The 23,805-nt window shown below is 44.2% G+C and overlaps 1 protein-coding gene and 1 long non-coding RNA gene across 3 annotated transcripts in view; one reads left to right on the top strand and one right to left on the bottom strand.

Moving 5' to 3' along the window:
- LOC144114397 (L-xylulose reductase-like) overlaps window positions 1–23,805 on the top strand; it is a 35,600-nt gene that overhangs the window by 3,643 nt on the left and 8,152 nt on the right. Inside the window, exons 3-7 of one of the 2 annotated variants that reach the window (XM_077648125.1) lie at window positions 908–1,062; window positions 2,755–2,797; window positions 4,138–4,302; window positions 11,192–11,309; window positions 12,275–12,421. In XM_077648125.1, the coding sequence (XP_077504251.1) occupies window positions 908–1,062; window positions 2,755–2,797; window positions 4,138–4,302; window positions 11,192–11,309; window positions 12,275–12,327 (534 nt within the window). In that variant the 3' untranslated portion in view covers window positions 12,328–12,421. Of the gene's footprint in view, window positions 1–907; window positions 1,063–2,754; window positions 2,798–4,137; window positions 4,303–11,191; window positions 11,310–12,274; window positions 12,422–23,805 lie in introns of those variants that run through there. The other variant, XM_077648124.1, reaches the window with a different exon arrangement.
- On the bottom strand, window positions 5,598–21,817 carry LOC144114399 (uncharacterized). Its single transcript, XR_013311027.1, has 3 exons — window positions 21,419–21,817; window positions 16,214–16,267; window positions 5,598–6,280 (listed from the first exon to the last, which is right to left on the bottom strand). It is a non-coding gene; the product is annotated as an uncharacterized LOC144114399 (long non-coding RNA).

Below are 23,805 nucleotides of genomic sequence, written 5' to 3'. Positions count from 1 at the left end.
CTTACCATAGGTAGCCAGCAACAACACTGTTTTAGTTGCATTTCTCCAACTTGTGCTGGGCTTTACAAATCTTCAGCTCATGTTTGCTGAGATGCCTTGTTTGTGCATGCATGTATGTACATGTAGTAGTTTATCAGTAATTTAAAGAATTAATGATGAACAGCATACTAGAAAACAAAGGGACACAAAACAGGAAGACTCAAACAAGCACTGACTTACAGCATGCATCTTTCTGTCTGATCACATTATGAACAAATGGCTGTCTAGTTCTTGATTCAGTAATGCAGAAGTTAGAGTTAGTTAGTTGGCTATAATGAAGAAAGGCACACCGGAAAACAAAAGGACACGAAGCAGAAAGACTCAAACAAGCACTGACTTACAGCATGCATCTTTCTGTCTTGTGTCCCTTTGTTTTCCGGTGTGCCTTTCTTCATTACAGCCAACTAACTAGCTCTAACTTCTGCATTACTGAACCAAGAACTAGATAGCCATTTGTTCATAATGTGATCAGCAAACAGCTTCACTAAAAGCATATGATTTTAAATAATAAGAACCATTTCTCTGTCATTGTTGGGTATTCTGAGAAAAGTTAGTATGGCAGCCTTCTTTTTAAGTTGTTTAGAGTAGAATGTAGAGTTAGTCTTGTGGTTTTATTGCTGAAAAAACTGCAGTTAACATTACTGTTGGAATGAGCAAAAATTTACTATCTTTTACGGACAGACATAAAAACACACATGGCAGTACAGCACCTGTCTCGTCACGTGTGCTCTTGTGTCCATAATAAGTAGCATTGAATTTTTTTCATTCGAACATACTTTAGCCCTGTAACGTGGTTTGTTAACATTACTCCCTTTTTGTATCATTGCTCCTTGTGTTCTGACTGACCAGTTTCGTGGTTCCTTTACAGGTTCCCAACATTGTGCCCCTCCCTGTTGACCTGGCTGATTGGAATGCTACTGAGGCAGCTCTAAGCAATGTAGGGCCTGTGGATCTCTTGGTTAACAATGCAGCTGTTGCTATCCTTGAGCCTGTTGGGGAAATCAGGCCAGAGTCTATTGATATGTGAGTATTGGATGACCTCATAAGAAATAAACAGTCCATCTTTTATGGAACCATGCAGGCTTTACCATCATTTGACTTTAGTTTTCTGCAGCTTGTTCATATGTCTTGGAACCTTTTCTGCATGGCCACATAGCTGTAAACTTGTGGCACTGATTGACAGTAAATTTTTTTCTTTTTGGCTAAAATGTTCTGACTGGTGTAAACCATATCAAACCTCCACACTGAGAAACTTTTGAGAATCTAAACTCGAATTTTTCAGTTCATTCATTCTCCAAGAAAGCTGCAAAGGTTCTCAATATCAGTATGATATAAGCAATTGGAAATGTGTTATGTCATAGTGGTCTCCAAAAAGACTTTGCCTATAATCTGCTGGTTTTCATAGCTTTGCTTGTGGTTTTGTTTTTATTTGACAGAACTAAATACATTTAAAGGGACACCGAGGGCAAATTGAAGTTGGCCTGTATTGATAGAGTACCACACGTATCACAAGCAGGCCATTGTCACTGAAAAAGGAGCTTTGATAAGCTAGAAAAGACCAAAAACAAAATATAAGTGTGGCCATCACAGACCAATTTCGCAAGTTAAATGCGATGCGTTGACAAAGGATTTCAGGCACAGATCACAGGGGCTAGGTTACACCACCTGTAATTTCAAGACGGTGCTCACAAAGTCCTTCTTGGTGTAGACATCACGAGGTTGGATTGAGTGATGGGAAAATTTTATAATTCAATTTTCTCAGCAATAATTGCATCTTTTGGTGCCATACAAACATCGGCATACCCATAATGAGCTCTAGAATTGACTTTTTGGTTAGAACAATAATTGGATGGAGTTGCCCTCAATGCCCCTTTAAAGTCTGCAATTTTCAGAGTTGACCACATGAAAAACTCGCCATCAGCTAGCCTGAAAACCTATCTGTTTACTTTGTTCAGTGTTGGGGCTATCATTGTTTTATTCATTCCAAGTTCATAGTGCAAATCATCTTTTAGTTGTGCAAAATAGGAGCTTCTTTAAAAGTTTTGATGGTCATTTGTGCTACTGACATTTTCTTTCAAGAGCATTACTTGGCTCATTGTGCAAAAAGCTCACCATCATTAGAAACCCATAGCTGAAATGTAGCACACAAATTACATCATTGATTGAGGTGTCTAATGATCCAGGGAGTCAGTTATGCACCTTTCCTTTCCTCAAAGTCTACGGAGTCTAAACCTTCTGTTTTGACAAAAGAAAAGGCGCATAACTACCTCAATTTGTAGATGGACGCCACCACCTACTCAGGGCCGTGCGATAGAGATGTCTACTGACCCAGTGAGCCAGTTACACTTGAAACCCACGGCGAAAAAACAGCACGCAATTGACATGATCACCCCTCCTGGACCAATAGGCCGCCGGCATCCCCACCGCCATGCCACATACCTCAAAGCATGTTGAGGTTTCCACTGACCCAGGAAGCCAGTTGTGTGCCTTTCGTTTCCTCAAAATGAATGGAGTCTGAACCTTCCGCTGGTTTTGAGAAAAGGAACGGAGCGTAACTGGCTCAGTTTGTGGGTGGAAGCCACCGCCTACACCCAGGGCGATTGAGGTGTCTACTGCCGCGGTGAGCCAGTTACACTTGCTCTCGCATTTATGCATCATAAGAATTGCTTAGGTGCCCCCATAATTTTTTCTTTCTATTCTATATATCTGTTACAGGTGCTTTACCACAAATGTGAAAGCTGTAATTAATGTTTCACAGGTAAGCTTGCCTCATACAGCTGTTTTCCTGAATTTTTACCACTCTGGAGCGTAATAAGCAAATAATATTCAGTGCATAGAAATATGTCTTTACCAGGGCTGGCAAAATGCACTCTGTAATGCCATTTTTCTTTTAATTGACGTGCTAGCTTCTTGATTGTTACATTAGTTCATGCAAGACGTTGCTTAGTGACTGAGTGCTATAGTGATTTAAGGTCATCCGTAACCAATTTCTCAAGACCGTGTGACTGTTGACATCAAAGAACACACTAAAGTTCAAGGTGAAGGTAGTGTGAACGACGAGGACGAAAGGAAGAAGCAAGACACAGCACGAACGCTATTAAAGTAACTACTAAACTGAAGTTCATGTACACATGCACACCAGGTGTTGCAGGGAAGCCGTCCGCAAATTTTTAAATATAGATCTTCTCAGGTAAAGGGAAGCTTCTTGCGACAGTAATACCAGTGTTGACAGATGCCAGAAAAAAGGTAAATCATGTTAACTAGTAAAGTGATTAACTAAATTTTAATAGTTAACTTTTTAACTGTTACTGATTGCTGCCTGATTGTAATAAGAAATTTGTATCCAGTTGTTAGTAGTAATCATATCACTGCTTAAAATTTAGAAAATGCAATTATGTTCGCCACTGTGGCTGAGCAAATTTTGGCCATTTCTCGTGCAATTCGAAAACAGCGCACCTGCTGTGCGCACACCGCAGGCATGGCGTTTTCCAATTGTGTGCGAGATGGCCAAAATTTGCTCAGCCACAATGGCAAGTGTAATCGCGTTTTCGAAACTTTAAGCAGTGATATGGATTATTACTAACAGCCGGGTGCAAATCTCTAATTACAATCAGGTAGTTATTGGTAATAATTAAAAAGTTAGCTATTGAAATTTGGTTAATTACTATTTAACATGGTTTACCTTTTTTCTGATGTCTGCCAACACTTGTATTACTATGTCGCAAGAAGCTTCTCTTTACCTGAAGAAACATTTTTAAAAATAGGTGGTGGGCTTCCCTGAAGCACTTTATTGGTTTCACAAAAGAATCGCTTGCTTGAATTGTCTACCTTTTCTACTGTCACTTAGGAGAGGTACTCTGCACACTAAACCCAGCTTAGTTACATCTTTCACTGTCCCTTCTCCTCGATTCCTCTTCATTCTTTGTTGGAGTTTCTTCTGTTATGATCATGTTCGTGTGTGACTGAAAAATTGGGGCTGCTGCTGACTTACTGTTATAGTTTTCTTTCTGTAATGTTTCTTTTTGATTCGATATTTTATAGCGCCATTCCCATACAGCCTATCATTGCTTATTGTGTTGCCCCTTTTACATAATGCAGATTTGTACCAAGTCAATGAAAGAACGGGGTGTGGCTGGTGCCATTGTCAACATCTCCAGCCAGGCAGGCATTGTGGCCCTGGCAGATCATGCTGTCTACTGTGCCACAAAAGCTGCCTTGGACCAGCTCACTCGAGTCATGGCTCTTGAACTGGGGCCTTACAAGGTTGGCTAGTGTTTTCTGCTATGGGCAGCATAAATATCTTTCATCAGTGCTGCATTATTTGCCTGCAGCATTCTTGCCTTGCTCTCAGCAATTTTAACCACCAGAATACTAGCTGGAAATTGCGGCCTATATGGGCCTTCAGCCTATCCTGCAGTAGATCTTGGATTTCATTGCTATGTCTTATGTTTACCATAGGAGAAGGTTCCCACGTAAAGATCGTATATTGTGTGCAGAAGGAAGGAGCCATGTTCATAGACATGCACAGGCCTGTTCATGTCTTCTGAAAAGCAGAACACAATATAGGACAAAATATATGCCCCCCCCCCTCCTTTATCATGCCTCCCTTGCCCCTCCTCCCCCCTTGTGCACACACCTGTGGTCATGTTTTTAGATCTATAGACTGTCATACATTAAGTGCAATGTTTTACTGCCAAGGTTCACTTGCATGCATTTTTAAAAATGACAGCAATGCAGATGTAAATTGCTTTTTATCTGTTTTATTTGAAAACTTTTACAACTTTTTTTTTTGTGGGATTCTGTCAAGAATGGCTGCACCTAGGACATTTATCACCTCCACCAGACACATTGGCTTTTCTTAAGAAAGTAACTGGTTTTCGCTGTATTTTTGTATTCCTTGGTGGTGGAAACCTTGCTTTGGTATGTAGTGAACTTCTCTCAATTATAGGGAAATGTAATCCAGTCTTCCTGTTCCTTGGTGTTGTTCAATGAAAGGTGCACTAAAGAGGAATCTGAATTCGTCTTTTTACCACGGGAACTCGATCTACATGTTCCGAGCATTCTTAGAAACTTCAAATGATTGCCCCGTGCGGTCGATTTCTCTAATTTAAATCAGATTAAATATCCCGGCTTCCGCCCTTTTTTGAACCTAGCGCTGAAGGTAGGAGGAGTCAACCAACGCATGGAGTGCCTTTCAGCCAGCCCCGTGGCAGCTTCGCTTTCGCTTATATTTTGTTTTTTAGATTTCTATGAAAAAATAGTTTCAGTTGCTGGCAACATAGCCGCAAATTAGGCCCACGGAAATAAAAATGTGCGTGGATGCTTTGATTTACGTATCACTACGCCTATGGCGGAGCGGCAAGCCACCACGGGACTGGCTGAAAGGCACTCCCCGCGTTGGTTGACTCCTCCTACCTTCAGCGTTGAGTTAAAAAAAAAAAAGGCGGGAGCCGAGACATTTCATCTGATTTAAATTAGGGAAATCAGCCGCACATGACAATAATTAGAGGTTTCTAAGACTGCTCGGAACATGTAGATCGAGTTCCAACAGTAAAGAGACGAGTTCAAATTTTTCTTTAGTGCACCTTTAAGTGAGAAAAACACAGTTGCAAAACACTAATTGTAAATTTAATTACTGGGAAGAAAACAATGCACTTACAGGAAACAGCGTAAAATGGTTGTGCATACAGTTGAATCCTGGCACAACGAATGCCACTTCAACGAAATTTTCGCCACTACGAAGTATTTTTCATTCCCCACGAAATGCCCATAGGAGTTAATGTATTCAAAGTCCCTCGAAAACGAATTACTTTGTGAGCACGCATTCGCTTCTACGAATTTTTCGCGAGCCTTCACTGGTCAGTGGCCCGCCTTTCTTCAAAAGTTGGGTGCTGTACGAGATTATTCCCTGCTAAAGCAGTGGCATGGAGCAGCTATATAATGCACGGAATGTATGTTTATTACATTTTCATGTATTCTTTATTAAAAAGTTTGGTTGGGAGTCATTTATTCATCATAGGGAAGCAGCGAGGGGACTTGTTGGCGCCGTGCAAAGGCCGCCGGCCGTACGAGGGCCAAAGACGAATCCAAATCCAGTCGCCAGCCTCCTCTCCCCGCCTTCTCCGCAGCCCTTGCCACCATTTTCTCGTGTGTCGGTGTGTGTTGATCGTCGATCTCTCGCTTGATCTCGTCGATTGCCTCTGCCATGTCGCCGCCAACGAAGAAGCGAAAGTTTATTTCGCTAGAAGAAAAGGATAGAATTATCACCGAAGCGGAAAGCGGGAAGAAGGCAATTATTGCCGCAGATTTTGAAATCGCGCCGAGTTCGCTATCTACGATTTTGAAGAATAAGGACAGCATTAGGAAGGCACTTTCATCGGGCACTTCAGCGCAGCACAAGAAAGCGACGCAACCAACGTATGAAGAGCTCAACAAGGCTGTCTATGCTTGGTTCGTCGATACGCGAGCAACAAACATGCCCCGAGCGGTAAAATTGTACAGCAGAAGGCCCTAAATTATGCTTGTTTGCTAGGGCTGAACGACATTAAGGCAAGCATAGGATGGCTGAATCGCTTTAAAGAAAGGCGTAACATCGTCGGCAAGGTTTTGTGCGGTGAATCGGCATCTGCGGGCGTTGACGGCGCATCAGCATGGGCGGCGGATAACATGACTGACATAATGAGCACTTACGCTTCGTCTGATATTTATAACGCAGACAAGACGGGCCTCTTCTATGAGATGCTGCCAGCGAAGACACTTGATTTTAAAGGGTAGCGTTGCCACGGAGGCAAACATAGCAAGAAACGAGTGACTGTGCTGCTGTGCACAAATGTGGATGGGTCTGACAATTGCCCCCCATTAGTTAATGGCAAAAGTGCAAAACCGCGCTGCTTCAAGGGGAACAGGAGCCTACCTGTCAAGTACGTGGCAAACAGCCGGTCGTAGATGACCCGTGCAATTTTTTCTGACTGGGTGGTGGCACTTGGCCGTGACATGAGCAGACAAAATTGAAAAGTTTGTTTGCTCTTGGGCAATTGTTCAGTTCCTTCCCGCCGAACTGTACCTCAGTCATTCAACCCCTGGACGAAGGCATCGTCCGGAGCATGAAGTCCTCCTACCGGGAGAGGTTGATCCAGCGGCTTCTCCTGAACACCGACACTGGTAGGGAGACGAAATTCGATGTTTTCGTGGCTTTAGAAATGATGGCTGCGGCATGGAGAGCAACACAGTGCAGCGTGATACGCAACTGCTTCAAGCACGCCGGGTTTGTCGACAGGAAGGCGACCAGCACCACTGCAGCCATGGAAAATGTACCATCGTCATCGACTCCGGGGATTGACGTTACAGTGGACTCTCGTTAAACGGAACCTCAAGGGACCGCTAAAATATGTTCCATTTATCGGGAGTTTCGTTTAAAGATAGAAAGTTAAGGATTTAGCAATCCGTTCCGCGCTGCTTGGTCACGACGAGGCAGGTGTGCGCGCAGTTAGCAGTCTCTACGGAAGCGGATCTCAAATGCAAAATCTAGATAATAAAGAGAATGGTACACTTTGGGCACAAACATTATTGCACAAAAGCAGTAAGCAGTGAACTTTTTTTTTCCAAAGCACTACTGAAATTTAAAAAAAAAATGTCAATAGACCACTTATTCCGTGGAAATCAGTGGAAACTGCAATTTATTGGCTTGTGAAGAAGGACTTTATGTTTGCTTGTTTTAGCTCTCGCAACCGTTTTCTTTGGATGGCGCCACCCATACTAGACAGGCTACTCACTTCTGCAGAATTTTGGGGAGCCGTCTTGCTCGCCAGTCCCCGCATGCCGTCGTGTCTACAGCGGCAGCCTCCCCTGAAACGGCACAACACACTATGCCATTCCGATCTTTAAATCTTGTCAACCACCCTTCGCTGCGCGAGAAATCTTCAATGTCGAGCTGCAGAACAAATTCTTCTGCTTGCGCGTGAAGTGGCCCGCTGATCGGAATGTTTTTACTGCAGGCTCTCCGCAGCCAAACCACCAGGCACTTCTCCAGATCTTCGTGGTTGGCCACCCGCAGTCGTTTTCTTTAAGGGCCAAAGCGTGACGTCCCGAAAGCCTGCCGCAGCTTATCCTTGTCCTGAAGTATCCTCGTGAGGCTGCTCTTGGGGACAGCGTAGTTCGTCGCAAGCGCTGTTTTTGTGAAGCGACCACTCTCGAAGTCGCTGATTATCTCCACGTTCCTTTCTAACGTAAGGGCATTGTGAGGTCGCTTCTGCGCTGCTATTGGATGCCGACTTCGCGACGAAATATCGCAGACGACGCTCAGCAAGCCTAGCTGAACACAACTGCAAGCACACCGTGACAGAAAGCAAGCGATGCGGTTGCAGTGTGCGAGAAAACTGGAAACGTCCAAAGACGGAAATCGGAAAGAGGGGGGGGGGCAGTGATGCGTACCGCGATGGGGCTGAGCGTTCACGTCAAGTTGCGGTTTCGAGCCTATTTTCGTTTCCGTTTATACGGTGGTTGGAAAATTTTTGTTCTGATTAACGAGATTTTTTTTACATTGCTTTAATACAAAACCAACCAACTGCGAGGCCTTTGTTCCATTTAAGCATTAGTTCCATTTAACCGACTTCCGTTTATCAAGATTCTACTTTACATGGAAATCGCTCCAGGAAGCTGGAAATGTCCCTGGTGACATAGCGCTGGACGATTTTCTCGACGTTGACGCGGACATGATTTTCCACGAGGAACGAAGCGATGAATATATCGTCAAATGTGTTCGCGAGCCGGAAGAGCTGTCCGATCATGAAGACGACTCCGCTCAAGATTTACCTGCCCCAGCAGCCTCATCGCAGGTACTGGATGCCTTCGACGTTATTAGAAAATTCCATGGCACACACGATGACGACGTTGCGATGTCGCTGTTAACAGAGTGCGAGAGTCGCGTGACGCCGCTGCTGGCAGTGAAACGCAAGCAGGCTAAGCTCACAGATTTCTGGCAATAAAACTATGTTTTGCTGGAGTTATTGCCTTGCATTTTTGGTTAATTTCTCGACAACGAAATTTCTTGCTCGTCCCGTCGATTTTGTTGTAGCACGATTCAACTGTATAACACTGTTATATGCATGTAAGCATGTTACGTGTCACCATGTAAAACAGTATGCTGCATGCTAACAAGTAATACAGTAGCCGACGGGTAATTCGGACTCCAATAATTCAGACTTGTAGGCTATTTCGGACCTCGATGAGGCATCGTCAGTCACCCCATAGAAGTGCATACATATTCGCGACGGATATTTCGGACTTCAAAAGTCCGAAAGTTCGATTTTTTGAACTAATTTCAGTCGCCGGCGGGCCAAAATCGGCCATCTTATCGGCTTTTCACTGGCGCAAAAGGTGCCATCTTGGATTGAGGTGGATTTACGCTGCAGTTGGATTGGCTTGACATACTTTCGGTACCTAATTGTTGCCAGTAGAGGTCCCTGCGATCTCTGACACTTCGAGGTGGCAGCCGGATTGTCATCGCCGTCAACTTGCTTTTGTCGCCGTCGCCGATGTTGTCGCGGGCAGTTATCGCTTGTCCCATACATTGAAAATTGGTTGTTGGAGAAGGAAATTTTGAGGAGGTATCTCACATCTCGGTGGGAAGGGATAAAGGAGGGACTGAGAGAAGAAAGAGGTGCCGTAATGGAGTGCTCCAGAATAATTTCGACCACCCGGGGATCTTTAACGTGCACTGACATCGCACAGCACACGGGTGCCTTTGCGTTTCACCTCCATCGAAACGCGGTAACCGCGGTCAGATTCCAACCCGGGTACACCGGATCAGTAGCCGGGTGCCCTAACCACTGAGCCACCGCGGCGAGTCTTATACGTTCGCCATTCGCCGTTTCGTCACTTGGGTTTCTCTGACCGCGTCGACCGAGTGGCACTCAGTCTTCACGAAATTACATCTGTTCGCTGTTTTGTGATTGCGTCCGGCAGTTCCGCCGCTTTGAACGAAAAGTACCTTATCTTTGCTCGTGTTTGATGAGCGGTGTGGTGCACACTTGGGTTGTGGACAACATGGCCCCGCCGGGTCCGTCAAAGAAGCTTGGGAAGCATTCCAACTAAACGCGGTGACCTTGCTGTCTAGCGTGTACAGGGAAAGCACAACTTTGGCACAAATACAGCCGCAAATCGTCACCAGCAAGAGAAATTAGCCACAAGGTAAAATCAGTGACATTTTTAAGCCGATTTCATCTCAATAAAGTGATTTTTTTGTACTTCACGGATTTTTCAGGCTGTTCGATTATTCGGACCATTTTTCGGGTCCTTTCGAGTCCGAAAAAACGGTCGGCGACTGTAGTACATTATAATTTTGAGAGCTTTGGGCAGCAGTTGGCATAGACTTGAGGTGTGGTGCTGTATACATGCTCATAGTGTTCACTGATGTCATTCACTCCTCTCGTTATGGTGTCTAAATTGAATGTAGCATTTTGCAAGCACAAACATAGCCACAACGGGTGTGACTTTGCTTTGATGTACATTTGAGTGCTCTATTGATATTTTAGCCGCTGCAGTGGCTCAGTGGTTATGGTGGTCGGCTGCTGACCCGAAAGACACGGGTTCGATCCCGGCCGCGGCGATTGAATTTCGATGGAGGCGAATTCTAGAGGTCTCTGTACTCTGCGATGTCAGTGCACGTTAAAGAACCCCAGGGGGTCGAAATTTCCGGAGCCCTTCACTACGGCGTCCCTCATAACCTGAGTCGCCTTGGGACGTTAAACCCCCATAAACCATCTATTGATATATTTGGATAGCATCAAGCATGTGTACTTCTTACAGTAAGTTCTGTCCTGTCACCATTGTTCTACTTATCATCTGTTATATTTCAGTAATACAGGCTGAGCAGTCAGGTTCTTCTGAGCTTGTTGTCTTGCCTGTCTACAGTCCATAAGAAAGCCTTGTATGCAGAGAACTCATTCACTTTAGGAATGCCTTTTGTTAGTTCCATTTTTACACTTTTTTTGCTTTTTCCTCCTGTAGATGCACCTTGTTTCAAATAGAGGTGTACTACTCTTTACTCTAGTAGTGCATGTCCGTAGCAGTGCAACTTTATTGGAATTTCAGTTGTTATAAGTTACCTTATTACTGTGCATATCATATTGGATTCCATGGGTGTTGTTTGCAGATTCGGGTGAACTCTGTAAACCCCACTGTGACCAACACTCCCATGTCTTTAGTTGGGTGGAGCGACCCCGTCAAAGCAAGCGCCATGCAGTCCAAAATCCCTTTGGGGCGTTTTGCAGGTGAGCTGTTCTTCGGACTATTCTTTTTGGGAGCAACTTTTCAGCACATCTCCTTTCTACAACCAGAGCTTCAAAAAATAGGAGAGAAAACTTTTTCTTTAAGTTTTGCACTGTTAGAGCTCACAAACAGCTTATTGATTTTTTTTTACATTTTTTTGCTCATAGCTTTTCTTTGGTCATAATGTTGTAATCTTTTAGTTAAATGTGGTATTATCATTAAGATGTACACATGCTGTGCATAGTAGATGCCCATTGAAGTTAATCTCTTTTATCTGAAATAAAATTTCAATTTCGCCTAGTTGTGCTTAGTGAGAAATGTGTGAAGTGCATTGAGAACAAGGACTGATGAGGCATATATTGATAACAGGACCGGCATCATTGTCATTTGTCTGCCATTTCTTGTGTGTGTCATGCTGCTCATTTTTGCATATTCTTTGTGTATTCTTTCCAAGCCATAGTTACTTGTAGTAGTTGGCTTTTCAAATATCAGTGCAAGAAACTGCTGCATTTTCTCTCGATTTCTTTGACAAATTTGCCTGTCTCAACACTCCTTCATTACATGCCAAACATCACACGTGTCTACAGTAGGTTTTCTCTATTGGAGGTATGACAGTCAAGCACGCAAAATGCAGCACTCACCATTTGGTTGGCTAGCAATCTACCAAGAATTATAAAGTATAGTTTTAATGTGGCTGAAGTCTCAATTTCACTGTTTACTAGTAACAGGAAGTTCAATGCGCTCTCTTCAGGACAAACTCTGTTAAGCTGTATTCTCTGATTAGTTGAGAAGTTCAGTGACCTTTGTTTAGTTCGGTTCATACATGCAGCATGGAAAAATCTTGTTGGCACAAAACATTTAGCTTGTGTAGTACAGTGGTTAACACGACCTGTCATAGTGCTGCAGTGACTAGCATTCCATGGTGCCAAGCAGTTGACTGCTTTGCATCATTGCACTTTGTTGGCAGGGGTGACAGAAAAACACAGGGATGGGACTCCTGCTCCAATTGCGCCATTTTGATACAAACTCAACTTCTTGCGGAAACTGCACCAACCACAGAGAAGAGACGAAAATTGCGCCACTTTGCGCCAAAACCGCCAGAACGATTTCGGCATCTGTGCTCCGGCAGCGGCCGTGAACAGCACGATCATTCCTTTTTCAAAAAGAAAATGCAGCCGTTCATAATCCACGCGGTGGGCGCCTCCTGCACATTTTCTAATAATTTTCGTGCCCTTTTAGGCGGTTCCAGCAAATGCTGGTGCGCGCGAGGCCGCTTCCGAGTCCCGGCTGTCGTCGCTGCTGACGCAAAGGAACTGAATGGGTTTGAGTTTGCTGAGCAGCGCGGCCAAGTGCACAACATTTCATAACTTATGCACAAAACATTGAAAGGGAGGCTGAGGGCGCTGCGAGCAAACCCGGTGTTAATGGGGCGTTGAGCCATGTTGATTGTGAGGGCATGGCAGATTTAGAATAGAGATAGATTGGAACAGTTTTATGTTTACCAGCACGTCAGCGATTGCGGCTCTCTGGATCTGTGGTGTCTCAAATTATGCTCCCAACCATGCGTTTGGGAGCATTTTCACCCGTCATGAGTGTTGGCACGGCGATTTATAGTTTAGTGGTAGCACCAGCAATGTTTTCGGTTTTACACGAATAGCCTGCGCCATGCTGCCGTTCGACCCACTCCTTCATTTCTAGTCGTCTGCCACCCCGCAATTGGCTTGCCGCAATACGAAACTGCAGGCGGCAGACAGAGCGATGTGCGTTGCTGACTTTCTTCGCTCTGGAGTTCAAGTAGTGTAGTAGCCTCATTTGTTCTGTTTGAAAAGCGCGTGCTTCGTGCACGTACCGATGTGCTTGCTTTCCGTTCACGTGTTCTTTGAGTTCGCTACCCATTTCTGGATGGTGAAGCTGAGCAAACGTGAGTATTTTGTTCATTTCAAGGATGATATAATTTTTGGTGTTGGTGCTATTGAAAGCTTGCGCTCATGGGAGGCCTGGCGGGGGAAAGCGTGCAGTCTTCTGTGGCAGGCATTGCAACGCACAGACGGGTAGCGTAGTCATGCCAAGGGATGGTATCTTCGTGCGCTCTGTGATCGCAATGAAGCGAGAGGTAGCATGAAGGGGAATGCACTGTTTACAGATTATTTCGGCCGATAAAAGTACTACCGTATATACTCGTGTAAGTGCCGTACCTTTTTCCCCAGTTCTAACCATAACTCCAGTTCTAAACCATAATGTTTCGTCCTTTCTGGTGTGAACGCCGAGTGCACCAGACTGGGCGTGCCAGCACTGCGGCGCCGTGTGTTCGCTGTTCCAGGCAGAGTCCAGTGCGTGGGACAGCACGTCCGTAGTCGCACAAAGTGTCGCTGGTGGTTATCATCTGTTCACTTGAAATTGTTCGTATTGCTCGTCTGTTAGCTTCAAATTGCTCGAAATGAAATTTACTTTGCTCGAAAAAGCTCCTAAGTGCAATATTGGTTGCGCCAAACTACTCCAATAGGCAAATTTGCCTGAGCCACATTGCTCCAAAACACGATTTTACTTGCTCCAAAAATTGCTCCAAAATTGCTCCAAAACGGCTTTGTACAGCCCCACCCTTGCAAACAGCAACAGAATTTACAACTTTATTCAGTTACTGTCTTCAGCCATCACCACTGAGACATATAGGGCACCATTACCCAAATGGACAGCCACCATTTCTGCTTGTACTAATACAGTTGAACCTCGTTACAACAAAGTTGAAGGGGCCCGGCGATTACTTCGTTATAACCGTAACTTCGTTATAGTACGTGTTGACCGCGCTTCCAAGGGGCATCGTGATTCATTCGTTATATCCATTATTTCGTTATAAACGGTTTCGTTATAACGAGGTTCGACTGTATATTAATATATTTCTTGCTTCCAAAAACCAATACTGGTCAGGGCTCACTGTGTGCAAAACATATACATGTGTGAAAATGCACGTTTCCATAAAATACCACCGTGGTTTAAAAAAAAAGGTGTCCATTAGCTACGTTTTGGAGTGAAAGCTCCACTTCTCGCGTGCAAACCTTGAAGGTCATGTTACGGCGCAGATATGACCTTGAAGCGGTCTCAATTAATTTAAAAAAAACAAGAAAATTGTGGTGTAGGTGGGAATCAAACCTGGGCCTCCGGCATGTGAGACGGGGATGCTTCCACTTCACCATGACTGTTCGACTCTTGGAAGTGAATGAAGGCACATCTAGTCAATTCACAGATGTCTAAGAAATGTATCTTCGAGAAATGTACACAGGCGTGCATGAATAGTTTAATTATGAGCATGTAAATTGCAGCTATCCCAATTAAGCGAGTAGTGAAGTACGTTTCCGGTGAATTTCCTTCGTGCATGGCAGGCAGTCGTAGTGCCATCATACGACACCTACTGAAACCACAACACACAATGTACGACGATGGTCCAGCAGATGGCGCATGTCTGGTGAATGCATAGATGTCTTAGAAATGTATTTTCGAGTTACGTACTAAGACATTCATGACTAATTTGATTATGAGCGTGTAAATTACAAATGTTCCAATCCGACCGCGGCGGCTGCGTTTTTATGGAGGAAAAACGCTAAGGCGCCCGTGTGCTGTGCGATGTCAGTGCACGTTAAAGATCCCCAGGTGGTCGAAATTATTCCGGAGCCCTCCACTACGGCACCTATTCTTCCTTTCTTCTTTCACTCCCTCCTTTATCCCTTCCCTTACGGCGCGGTTCAGGTGTCCAACGATATATGAGACAGATACTGCGCCATTTCCTTTCCCCAAAAAACCAATTATTATTATTATTCCAATTAAGCGAGTAGCGAAGTTGTCCGGAACGCACTCAACGTTACAGACGCCAAGCCGCGTCTAGTTGCCCGATACACCACAGCTTTCGCCCTCTAGCCAGGTTCAACAGTAGTTCAACCATAGCTAATTTTTTTCTAGTCTCGTTTCTTTGTTTTCACTGCAGAATCTTAATGCATTATGCATTAACTGCATCCACTCCTACTTGGGCCATGTTGTGGCCTGCAGTATTTTTTCCGCAAAGAGAAATATGTTGCACCACCCACTATTCACTGCTATTCAGTGGGCAGGAAAAACATCTGTACATTCAAATGCATTTAATTGCCTCTTTGCATTCACCAATGTCCACTAGTGAAGTTGGTCTTATTAACCAGATTTTTATTGCATTGCTTTTATGGAATGCTGAACTGTTCTCCGTAAAGTGAATTCAGCTTAACAAAGTTTGACTTTAATGAGTCGATACCATCTCCACTCGTGACATGCCACTAAAATTGCAGCATTGCAACTACAGGAGGTGAAAAGGCATTATAAAGAAAAGACACTGCATGCCTCCGGCTTACTCTGCATGTGCCCACTTACTCTCTGCAGGCATTTAGTAAAACACAATTTCTCAATATCTACGATACATTAACCCCCTAGCAGACTTGGACAAGCCAGGCTCGTCATAAGCCGACCGTCATTTCTGGCTCATGAGAAGCTTTTTATGTGTTGTCTTGCACTCTGTCCCTGTTTTAAGGTGAGTAGGGCTTGTCCAAAGCATTTTTGGTTTGCTGACAGACGGCAGCACAGGTACTAAATGACCATTTTGGTACCACTTCTAGAAAAAAAAGAATGTCCGTTACAAGGTTAATGCACCTAAACAGTAGATCTGAGAAATTAAGTATAAAACAAAAGAAAAAGCTCTTGTGAGAAACTGTGTTATTACATTTTGTGCTGGCAATTACACCTTGACATAATGATTAGTGTCTACCTCACACTCACTCAAGAATATTTTTCTTCTCCACTCGCTCAAACCCGCATCATCTCACACTCAGAGGGGTTCACATTCACCCACACTCGCATGCACTCATACTCATAGGGGCTTGTTTGTACTCACATGTATGATTGAGAGTAAGGCAAAATGAGTGCACTCATAAGTCAGCTTGTCAGCCTGTGGACAGGACATGCAAACCATGAGGTCACTTAATGAGTCAGTGTAATTCACATAAATAGATCAAAGGGGACATGTCATGGATGCTTGTTCATGTGTGAGCAGGTGTTGAGAAGGCGGATGAGGTGTAGATGGCTGGGGTTGGCAGTGCTCCACCCTGACACATACATGGCACCAGAGCCCCTTTTATACATGTCTGTTGCAGCCTCTTTGTAATTTTAGTTTCAAGGTCAGTGCTTGCCCTTTGCCTTCTTTTGCTTGCTTCTTGATCTTTCATGCTGTGTATAAAAACACACTAAGAACTCGTCCTGCTAGCCACAGTGGTTAATCTAATGGGAATAGTCAATATTCATGCTCACTTACGTTTACATTCACAAAGGTCACATCCACTCATGCTCACTCACAATCATGTGCGAGTGATGAAAAATGAGTGCACTGATGAGCACAGGGCCATGCCAAAATTTGATGGGTTTGGCCAGATTTGAGTCATGCCCTTCGTGCTCAGTTTAAGTTCAGCTCCAGAGTAACATTTCATACCAGGTTTAACCAGTCCATTCGAGTTCAGACAGGTTTAAGACCAATAAAAATGATGAGATTTTCTATTTTTGTTTGTTTCTTTGTTGTTATTTTTTTCTGCAGAACTGCAGCATGAACACTGATAACAAAAAATTGATTGTGGTTTAGCTCCACTATGCCAGGTTGTGCAAAAGCTTGGTTTGGCTGTGGTTTTACCTGGTCAGGCATTCCCTATCCTTTTCTATATATCTTGTATGACCAGCAGTGTCTTTGGGATTGTCAGAATCGGCCCGGCGCCGCCGATACACATTCACTACCAACGGCTGGGTATCCATGGCTAAACATTAGCGAGGAACCGCCTCCGTGCTTTTCGCTGCCACCGCCGGCGCAGCTGTGGCCCGTCACGTGGCGCATGACGTGGCGCCCAAAACTACTGCTCTTTGGACGCTCTGACGTCATGTGTATCCCTGCCTCCATGCCCGCCCGGCCCAGCCACTTCGGCATCACCGTGTGTGCTTGCTGCAGCAGCGTGGATGTTGCGCGTGCCGTAAGGGAAGCGCTAGGAGTGCCGTCGCTTGTGTCCAGGAAGTCTTTTCAGCTCGAATTTGTTCCATGCGCTGCCGGACCAGCGAAAGGTTGGGGTGACAAGGTGTTGATCAGCTTAATGTTGTAACAGTAGTACGGCAAGGGGAGAGAGAGACTTGCCATGTCATGCCTTTCTGAAAGATGCTAAGCTCTGAAGAATGGATCCGTGCGGCGGCCTTCATGGCAGACCTCCTTTGTCCGAATTTTTATCGCGGCAATTTATTCTACAGCTACTACGACACAAATTTTGCTCTGTTTCCAATCCTCAACATGTCATTGAAGCGACAGTTTTGCCATACACAATGTCATGTATAGACGCGAGCAACATGAGACTAAACGAGCATTTCGCACAAAATTAGAAATGTTTTATGTTATTTCTTCATTATATATGATAATGATTTCTGCATATGATATGCGAAGAGGAAAACAAGTTCAAAAACATAAAAAACTGCCGTTGTCACACATAATTATGGAGTAATCAATAAAAGAATGCTCAAACGTTGTTCCTGCTCATATTGCTCACGACTGGAGTTGTGTGCGATCGAGACATGCTTGAGGACCTGGAGCCAGGTAAGAGGAAGCTTGGTAATTAATGGCGCCCTATACGGAGTAGCACAAGCACTACACCTACTAGGGGGCAATGTTCCTTAGCAAGCGCAAGACCAAATGCATGACAGCCTCGCTTTGGCCAAGTGGGGACCTATACAAAATAAAAATTACAAGTCACATATAAAGTGCGCAGAGTATGCTGCAAAAATGCGCACACTGTAGCAAATGTTGAATGTGCGTAATTACAGAGGAGATGAAGGCTAAAAACGTGGGAGCATTTGTTACAGGTCTCTTTGATTTGGCTGCACTCGCTGCACTAGTTCCGTGGAGTTCCGCGGCGGTGCCGCCAGCGTGCAGCGTCAGTTCAGTGCAGCTTGGCAGTGGCTGCCTTCAAAACGAATGGTCGAGTGCAGGCCTGGTCGTCTGCTAGCCTTGGCGTCGCTACCAAATTACAGCCAACTGCGTGCCGCCGACATCAATGGGTGCCAAAATCCCAAACTACGTTACGTACTACGTTACGTATTTTTCAAGCAGGATATCCCAAGGAAGTGTCGCCATGAACCAGCCCCAGGAAATAGTCGTTTCATAGAAAAAGTGTCGTTGCATGTATACACGCAGACGATTTACGAATATGCGCTGAAATGCCGCCCTTGAGGCTCGATTTGACCGCTTAGGTTTAAAGTTATGACGCCATGAACAGTTCTTCACCTCCTTTTTTTAAGAAAGAACTGCCAGCGTTTAATTTAAAGACCACTGCCATATCTTTCGCTTCTCCTATCTACACATGGGCGCCGCCATACTGCTGCCCTACAGCTGCACTTCCACTTGGGAGAGTGCAAGTTAGCCAAGAACTCGTGCTGCACTAGGCTGGCACTTTTGCAAAACGAAGACGGAAGTGCCACGGGCACGCGCTGCACTAGCAAAACGAATGCGAAAGTGCTGCACTCCTTGAACTGGTGCAGAAAGTGCAGCCAAATCGAAGGGACCTTACATGTGTATTTTCCTTTTTAAGAGACAGTTCGGAAGTATTTTCACTGGTTCTAGTTTTTTCACTGATTGAAACACCCTCCTGCGGAAGATCATCTTGGATGAGACGCAGAACAGAAATACACGTTATAAACATGCTAGTCTCCCTTATTCCAAATTTCCATGCAGTACATTCACCAAACTGCTCATAGGCGTTATATATGTTTACTCAAAATGGTATAAAAATTAACACATCGCGTGTTTCCATGCGAGCACGTGCAAATATAAGGAAAATTGAACAGAGAGCTTTTTGCTCATCTTCAAGAGAGTCCGAAAGTAACATCGGCGGCGCCATTACATAATAACGATGGAAATTTACTAGCGAGGCCTATTCCATGAGAATCACATGCCAGATCCTGTTTGTGCAAGTTACGCACGCAAGTGTGGAAGCGTACTATTGTAACAATGCTCTAGTCACAAAAACTGCCTTATACTTTTGTGCTATGCCTGTGCAATTAAATTGGCTGCTATTATATGTCGAGCACTCACTCCGCTGTTGACGCTGCTTACATGAAAATGTCCCTCCGCCCACCCCCATCCCGGCGCCGCGGCTGCTCTTTTTGTGTGCCTGGAGCAATGAATGGAGGTGGCGCCTTGATTTACCTTCGGCAAAATAAATATTTTAATACCAAATTCAGGAAAACTTGTCTGGGTCATACCAACTTGGATTATAACATGCACAGCTACCACTGCTGGGTGCGCACACCTGTGCGAAAATGTCGTTCTAGGAGCTCATTTTACTCGTCGTTGTTCAATGAAGTGGCGGGGTTGTATATGCATCTCTAGCCCACAGTTGTTTCGGTATCTGAATGATATAAACAATACAATCGTCACTCCCACTGCGACTTTCTAGGCTGTAAATGTCGATCTGTTGCATGTTTCCATACAGCGAACTCTGAACTACCAGGCGCGACAGCTGAACCAATACCATCTCGGTGCGACGGGAACAGGCAGCTGCGAGACGTGTGATGTCACGAACGCCTCCCGCCTGCGCAGGCGGCGCCCAAAACCTACAAAACAATCCGCACAAAAATATGTGAAATAATGAGTGCAACTTGAGATAATCGCACCTTCTGAATCTAATTTCAGCGATTTCACAGAAATTTGCAATTAAATGCAGTATCCCTTTAAGAATAAAGCTGCAGGAACAAACGTACCCACACAGAGAGAGAAAAAAATTTATTGTATTGAAATGACCCAGCCCTTGGTCTATGTTCATTAATATACGCTGATCAAATGGTTAAGGAATAAGAGGGTGAGCAGATGGTGAAGGAGAATTGCCAAAGCAGAGATCTCTTGCTGCCCAGGGTGGTAACCCAGGCCGCCCATGTGAATATATTGCACGGAAGTGAGCAGTATAACGGTTTCTTGGCTCTTAAGTTGCGCCAATATGTGTGGCCAAGCATGGGCACGGAGCCACACACTTAGCAGTGGGATGTATTGGAGTCTCATGGTACCCAAATGGGTATTAACAAAAAAAAAAAGCATAATCGAGGGAGGCTGAGAATTAGGTAAACTGACGAGCTAGAGAAATTTGCTGAAATAATGTGGTCACTGCTAGCAGAAACCAGGAATAAGTATACAGACCATTTGGAAGAAACCTATGTCCTGCAGCGGACACTACACAACTATGGTGATGATGGTGGTGATGCATATCTGAGGAGAGGGTGCATCACCCATTGTGCACATCCTGCAGAAGGTGTAGCTTGACACCCACCCGTCTTTACCTCTACTGCCTCGGCTCTGACCCCAACTGCCCTCAACTTTACGCCAGCCTGGAGCTCTGCCTTCACTCTTGCTTTGTGGCCCCCTGATTCCTGCCCTCATTTTTTTACACCCTTCTCCTCCCACCTGGGCTGCCTGGCTTCGGTGCAACCATTTGGCAGACGAAAAAGGCCTCATCCTCTAGGCAAAGGACCTTCTAAGCACTTGATTTGATTGCTTAATAAGCATCATTCACACAAATATACACACATCATGGTGACCACCATGCACAAAAAGCTATGCACTACAAGCGCAAGCTAGACACTATTGTCGCAATCAGCCCATATTTTGTGAAGGCATTTTTTTTTTAAGACTTCACTGCATTAGTTCTATCCCTACAAAATTGTTTTACCTTTTCATCAAATGCCCTGTATAATTCTTGACACTTTTTACCAGAGTTTCTTTCAATATGGATAATAAATAAATTTTTCAAGCTCCATACCAGCAAAATTTCAGTTACTCTCATCAAGGTCCAATATTCTTTTTCTTTTTCCTCATTCAAGGTTCATAACCTCTATGATGTAAAATGCCCTGTCCGTTGTCTGAACAGCCATTTTGAGTACCTTCGAACTGTTTAACTGAGGAGACACGAGAATTGTCATTTGTCAACTTTTTACAGTGAGAAGCTGTTTAAGGGACATCATTTGAGATAGCCGTCAATGTAGTCAGGCCATGCATAAGAAGGAAAAAAGAAAGCGAGAAGCCACTTACATTTACTGTTGGTGTACACATTGCTCGTCTAACTCATAAGCCCAGCAACAGCCAAAGCTGAGACCAAGCTTAGATCACTATAACAGCTTCTTACCAAATTAACCGCATCTAGACATAGCTTAACCAGCCAAAACAGTTTTTTTTTCCCAAAATCAGTCTCTGGTTGTTAGCTCAGCGCTGATTCATGTAATTTAGAGTACTGGTGATCCTACACCATTGTTAAGGTCCCTAGTTTCCCACGATTCCACAAAAACGTGGATATATGCATATTTTGTGAAATTGTGTGTTGGCAACCACATTCTCTTTTTTTAATGTTATTGTTATTATGAAGATCAATGTATAGCAGCTAAAGTACGGTGTAAAAATAACTATTTTACCTTATATGCACGAATATAACATGAGGGCAGACATTGAGAACTGGCAAGAATATTAAAAGATACTATTACATTTATAATGTAATTTCGAACTGTTCAGGCCAACCGTAGCCAAGGCCCCCCCTCCCCAAAAGAATGGAGACATTGCGATAAAATAATCAAGCAGCAGATGCGGCGACATTATTTAAGACGCAGAACTCCAGATGTGCGCGCCACAGTCTAATGAAGCCAATCCTCTCATACATTAATGCATGTAGCCTCCCATGCAGCAGCAGCTGTCGCCACCGCCGTGATGCCACTACTTGTTGTTTCAAACTGCCCAGTCCTGTGCCCGTTTGCCCTCCTTTGCTGTCTCCGCTCAACTCTTTCAGTGCCTTCTTTTTCTCAATGATCTACACCGCCATTCTTTCCATATCCACGGCCACATTCTCCTTTGCAATTGCACGCCACGCACTTTGCCCAAAGGTCATTAAAAAGCTGGCTTTTCCTACTGGCAAAAGAGCTATGACTGGGGCTGGTTGGTATATCATCCGTACATTTTGGAATGCACTGCTCCTACTGGCTGCTAAATCTTGTGGCAAAGGTTTACTTTAGTTACCTTGAAAGGGTCTAAAAAAAAAAGAATTCCCCTATATATTCATACTTTGGTTTTAAACAATGGGAGGTGCATTCTGAAGGACTATTTGGTGTATCCCATGGAATTCCATGGATTTTGTGTTCTCCAATCGCAGTATTTTAAATTTTCTACCTAAGAAAGTTAGGGGCCTTAACCATTGTTTATTTGAAATCTTTTATTCTTCTTTGCACTGTACCTTTCATTTACCGAAAGCGCATGTTATTGTTCAGCGCATGTGCAACTGTTTGCCTGGAAGCTGCACTCTACCTGTCAGGCAGTGTTTGTGAATGAGCAAATTAGGTTCTGAAGCAGGGTTGGATCTTTCTGAACGCTTGAATATATCTGTTCCATTCTTCTTTGTGCAAGTTTTTGTGCCCAAATGCCTTCTTGTATTTTTTCTCTGTGACAAACATGCACAAAAAGAGTGCTGATGCTGTGTTGCTGTCATCCTACATTTGATCTTTTCATTTGATGTGAATAACGCGCTACACACTGACAAAAACGACAACTGGAATGGTAGACACAGGACAAGCGCACACTAACAACTGAGATTTATTCTGTCACGAGGGTACATAAATACATTTCATGCAACACTCAAACCGATCAATTCATTGCCATCGGCTGTGTCGCACGCTCCTTCGTTCCTTGATTAGATCTAACTCCTCACTTGATAACAACACCAATGGTGTGCTTACGCACTCGTCTTTACCGGCCTTCGATATCTCAAAGGCTTCTTGCACGAGCTAAAATTGTAGTCCATTCAAAGTAAGGTGAACATTTGTGATTTGCGCAATGGGGGGCAAGGTTTCCAGGATTCGTTATTTTTCCCAAGTTATTACTGTGCTCTTTCAACCTGGCGTTTAGACATCTGCCTGATTGACCTATATAACTCATACCGCATGACAAGGGAATCATCTTGTAGACTATACCAGTAGCATATTCTACGAACTTTTCTTTGTGCGCGATACCACATGTGTTAGCAACTTTTTTCCTCGATTTATTCATTTCATGACAGGCTCACTAATTTCGGGGTGCGGTGAGCACCAGGGAAACATCATATCTTTTTGCTACTTTTTTTTAAGCTGTGCGAAACATAAGGAATCACAACCGCACCAGCACTCTGTTCTGCATGCTTTTTTGTGGTTTTTTGCTATCCAGTAGCTTTTGTAGATTCTTTTCAGCCACAGACGTTATTAGCGCGTCAGGGTACCCACTCACCCTAAGCCTATCAACTTGCCTCTTGATGCTACTCTCTACCTGATAAGAACACGATTTCTTAAGACACTGCGCCAAACTGTTACTAGCTAAACTCCTTCTCACCAACTTAGAGTGCAGAGAATGATAACTTAAGAAGCTTTTTCCCGTTTTCGTCAGGTACGTCCAACACCTGTGCTTAC

The sequence above is a fragment of the Amblyomma americanum genome, chromosome 1 (assembly GCF_052857255.1).
Source record: "Amblyomma americanum isolate KBUSLIRL-KWMA chromosome 1, ASM5285725v1, whole genome shotgun sequence".
NCBI classification, from domain to species: domain Eukaryota; kingdom Metazoa; phylum Arthropoda; class Arachnida; order Ixodida; family Ixodidae; genus Amblyomma; species Amblyomma americanum.
This window is presented reverse-complemented; position numbering and strand designations above follow the sequence as displayed.